This window comes from Rhinoraja longicauda, chromosome 4 (assembly GCF_053455715.1).
Source record: "Rhinoraja longicauda isolate Sanriku21f chromosome 4, sRhiLon1.1, whole genome shotgun sequence".
Taxonomy (NCBI): Eukaryota; Metazoa; Chordata; class Chondrichthyes; order Rajiformes; family Arhynchobatidae; genus Rhinoraja; species Rhinoraja longicauda.
The window spans coordinates 66634495-66638075 of NC_135956.1; the positions used below are offsets into that span (position 1 = coordinate 66634495).

General features: G+C 62.6%; 1 protein-coding gene across 1 annotated transcript in view; it reads right to left on the reverse strand.

Moving 5' to 3' along the window:
• sspo (SCO-spondin) overlaps window positions 1-1768 on the reverse strand; it is a 107706-nt gene extending 105938 nt beyond the window's left edge. Inside the window, 1 exon segment of the mRNA XM_078398442.1 lies at window positions 1642-1768. Coding sequence (XP_078254568.1) covers window positions 1642-1768 — 127 coding nt within the window.
• Between the last annotated feature and the right edge of the window lie 1813 nt (window positions 1769-3581).

Sequence of the window (3581 nt, forward strand, 5' to 3'; positions counted from 1 at the left end):
CTCCCCCCCCCCACCCCACCCCCACCCCCACCCCGGCCGGTCCGCCGCTGACCTTACCCTGGCGCCAGGGTCGGACGGGCGAGGAGCAGCAGCAGCAGCAGCAGCAGGAGGAGCACACCTGTACTGGTGGGCAGCAGCATCACGGACCCACATGGACAACTGGCCGACTGAACTGTGTGGGGGGTGAGACAGGGTCAGCATGGGCGGAGGTGAGGGAGGGAGAGAGAGGGTCAGCACAGGCGGGGGGAGAGAGAGAGAAGGGAGGGAGAGAGAGAAGGGAGAGAGAGTAAGTAGGGAGAGAGAGTGAGAAAAGGGAGGGAGAGAGAGAAGGGGGGGGGGAGAGAGAGAGAGAGAGAGAGAGAGAGAGAGAGAGAGAGAGAGAGAGAGAGAGAGAGAGAGAGTCAGCACAGGTGGGGGGGGGAGAGAGAGAGAGAAGGGAGAGAGAGAGAGAGAAGGGAGAGAGAGTAAGTAGGGAGGAAAGAGAAGGGGAGAGGGGGGAGACAGAGAAGGAGAGAGAGAAGGGGAGAGGGGGAGAGAGAGAGAGAAGGGAGAGAGAGTAAGTGGGGAGAGAGAGTGAGAAGAGGGAGGGAGAGAGAGAAGGGGGAGAGGGGGGGGGGGGAGAGAGAGAGAGAGAGAGAGAGAGAGAGAGAGAGAGAGAGAGAGAGGGTCAGCACAGGCGGAAGGGAGTGGGGGGAGAGGGAGAGAGAAGGGAGAGAGAGTAAGTCGGGAGAGAGAGAGAGAAAGTAGGGAGGAGAGAGAATGTAGGGAGGAGAGAGAATGTAGGGAGGAAAGAGAAGGGGAGGGGAGAGAGGAGAGAGAGTGAGAGAGAGATAGAAGGGGGGAGTGAGAAGTGAGAGGGGCAGGGAGCAGAGGAAGTAAAGAGGGAGAAGGGAAATAGTGAATGGGAGATATGGAGCGAGATAGGGGAGATATAGAGAGAGAGAGAGAGAGAGAGAGAGAGAGGTGGGGAAGTGGGGGAGAGAAAAGGTGGTCTCACACGGGCAGAGGTATCGCGACCAAGACACGACCGCCCGACCGCTGAAGGAGCGCCCGACCAGGAGGAGAGAAGAAACAGGGAAGGGAGAGAGTGATGTGTGAGAGAGAGAGAGAGAGAGAGAGAGGAGACGGGAGAGAGAGAGAGAGAGGAGACGGGAGAGAGAGAGAGAGAGGAGACGGGAGAGAGAGAGAGAGAGGAGACGGGAGTCTGACCTGGGCGCCGCCGATGCTCTGGCCGAATGTGCGCCGCCGGCCATCATATATATAGCGGCTCAGGGTCAGGGTCCGGGCGGCAGCTGCGACCACTCAGTGTCCGGGTCCCTGTGGTCTGGGTGTCCGGGTGTGGAGGGGGTGGGGGGGGGGGGGGGGGGGTGGGTCAGTGTCCGGGTCCCTGTGGTCTGAGTGTCCGGGTCCCTGTGGTCTGGGTGACAGCTGTGCCCACTCAGTGTCCGGGCAGCTGTGGCCGGCGGGCGGCAGCTGGAGTCGGGGCCCGTTGTCCGGAGTTGGGACACAGGGAGCCGGCGGCAGCTGCGGGTTGTCCGGGGAGGGGGGAGTGACTGGTCAGTGTCCGGAGTCAGTGCCCGGCTCCTGGTGCTGCCCCCGGTGCTGCCCCCGGTGCTGCCCCGGTGCTGCCCCAGGTGTTGCCCCAGGTGTTGCCCCCGGTGCTGCCCCCGGTGCTGCCCCAGGTGTTGCCCCAGGTGTTTGCCCCCGGTGCTGCCCCCGGTGCTGCCCCAGGTGTTGCCCCCAGGTGTTTCTCCAGGTGTTGCCCCATGTGTTGCCCCTGGTGCTGCCCCTGGTGCTGCCCCTGGTTGCTGCCCCTGGTGCTGCCCCCTGGTGCTGCCCCTGGTGTTGCCCCTGGTGTTGCCCCTGGTGCTGCCCCTGGTGCTGCCCCTGGTGCTGCCCCTGGTGCTGCCCCAGGTGCTGCCCCAGGTGTTTCTCCAGGTGTTGCCCCATGTGTTGCCCCTGGTGCTGCCCCTGGTGCTGCCCCAGGTGTTGCCCCTGGTGCTGCCCCTGGTGCTGCCCCAGGTGTTGCCCCAGGTGTTTCTCCAGGTGTTGCCCCATGTGTTGCCCCTGGTGCTGCCCCTGGTGCTGCCCCAGGTGTTGCCCCTGGTGCTGCCCCTGGTGCTGCCCCAGGTGTTGCCCCAGGTGTTTCTCCAGGTGTTGCCCCATGTGTTGCCCCTGGTGCTGCCCCTGGTGCTGCCCCAGGTGTTGCCCCTGGTGCTGCCCCTGGTGCTGCCCCAGGTGCTGCCCCAGGTGTTTCTCCAGGTGTTGCCCCATGTGTTGCCCCTGGTGCTGCCCCTGGTGTTGCCCCTGGTGCTGCCCCTGGTGCTGCCCCTGGTGCTGCCCCAGGTGTTTCTCCAGGTGTTGCCCCAGGTGCTGCCCCTGGTGCTGCCCCAGGTGTTGCCCCAGGTGTTTCTCCAGGTGTTGCCCCAGGTGTTGCCCCAAGTGTTTCTCCAGGTGTTGCCCCAGGTGTTTCTCCTGGTGTTGCCCCAGGTGCTGCCCCAGGTGCTGCCCCTGGTGTTGCCCCATGTGTTTATCCTGGTGTTGCCCCTGGTGCTGCCCCAGGTGTTGTGCCAGGTGTTGCCCCAGGTGCTGCCCCAGGTGTTGCCCCAAGTGTTTCTCCAGGTGCTGCCCCATGTGCTGCCCCTGGTGTTGCCCCATGTGTTTATCCTGGTGTTGCCCCTGGTGCTGCCCCAGGTGTTGTGCCAGGTGTTTCCCCAGGTGTTGCCCCTGGTGTTGCCCCTGGTGTTGCCCCTGGTGTTGCCCCTGGTGTTGCGCCCAGCTAATGGGTGTGGGTGTGTGTGTGTGGGGAGAGATGGACAGTGTCCCCCAGCCAGACACCCCCACCCACCCCCCCCCCCCCCACCCGCCCGGCCACAGTTGGAGTGAGAGTCAGAGAGCCCAAGGGTCGGGGGGGGGGGGGGGGGGTGGAGAGTATTGGAGGGGCAGGGGACGACAACAGGGGGTTCAGGGGATGGGAGAAGTGGAAACCCTTCATTCCCACTGCCCCCTCCTGGAGCTGGTTAGAGATCAGTGAACCCCCGACCCTGCCTCCTCCCCGTAGGTGGGTGAGACGGGAAGGGAAGGGCAATAGTCATCACCTCTGCCCTCTGCCCTCTGCCCTCCCAGTGATGGAGTTGCTACCTCACAGCACCTAGACCAGGGTTCACTTCGATCCTGACCATGGATGCTGACTGTATGGTTGGTAAGGATGAGAGGGGATCTTATCGAAACGTATAAGATTATTAAGGGGTTGGACACGTTAGAAGCAGGAAACATGTTCCCAATGTTGGGGGAGTCCAGAACCAGGGGCCACAGTTTCAGAATAAGGGGTAGGCCATTTAGAACTGAGATGAGGAAAAAAAAATTCAGTCAGAGAGTTGTGAATCTGTGGAATTCTTTACCTCAGAAGGCAGTGGAGGCCAATTCTCTGAATGTATCCAAGAGAGAGCTGGATAGAGCTCTTAAGGATAGCGGAGTCAGGGGGTATGGGGAGAAGGCACGAACGGGGTACTGATTGAGAATGATCAGCCATGATCACATTGAATGGCGGTGCTGGCTCGAAGGGCCGAATGGCCTCCTCC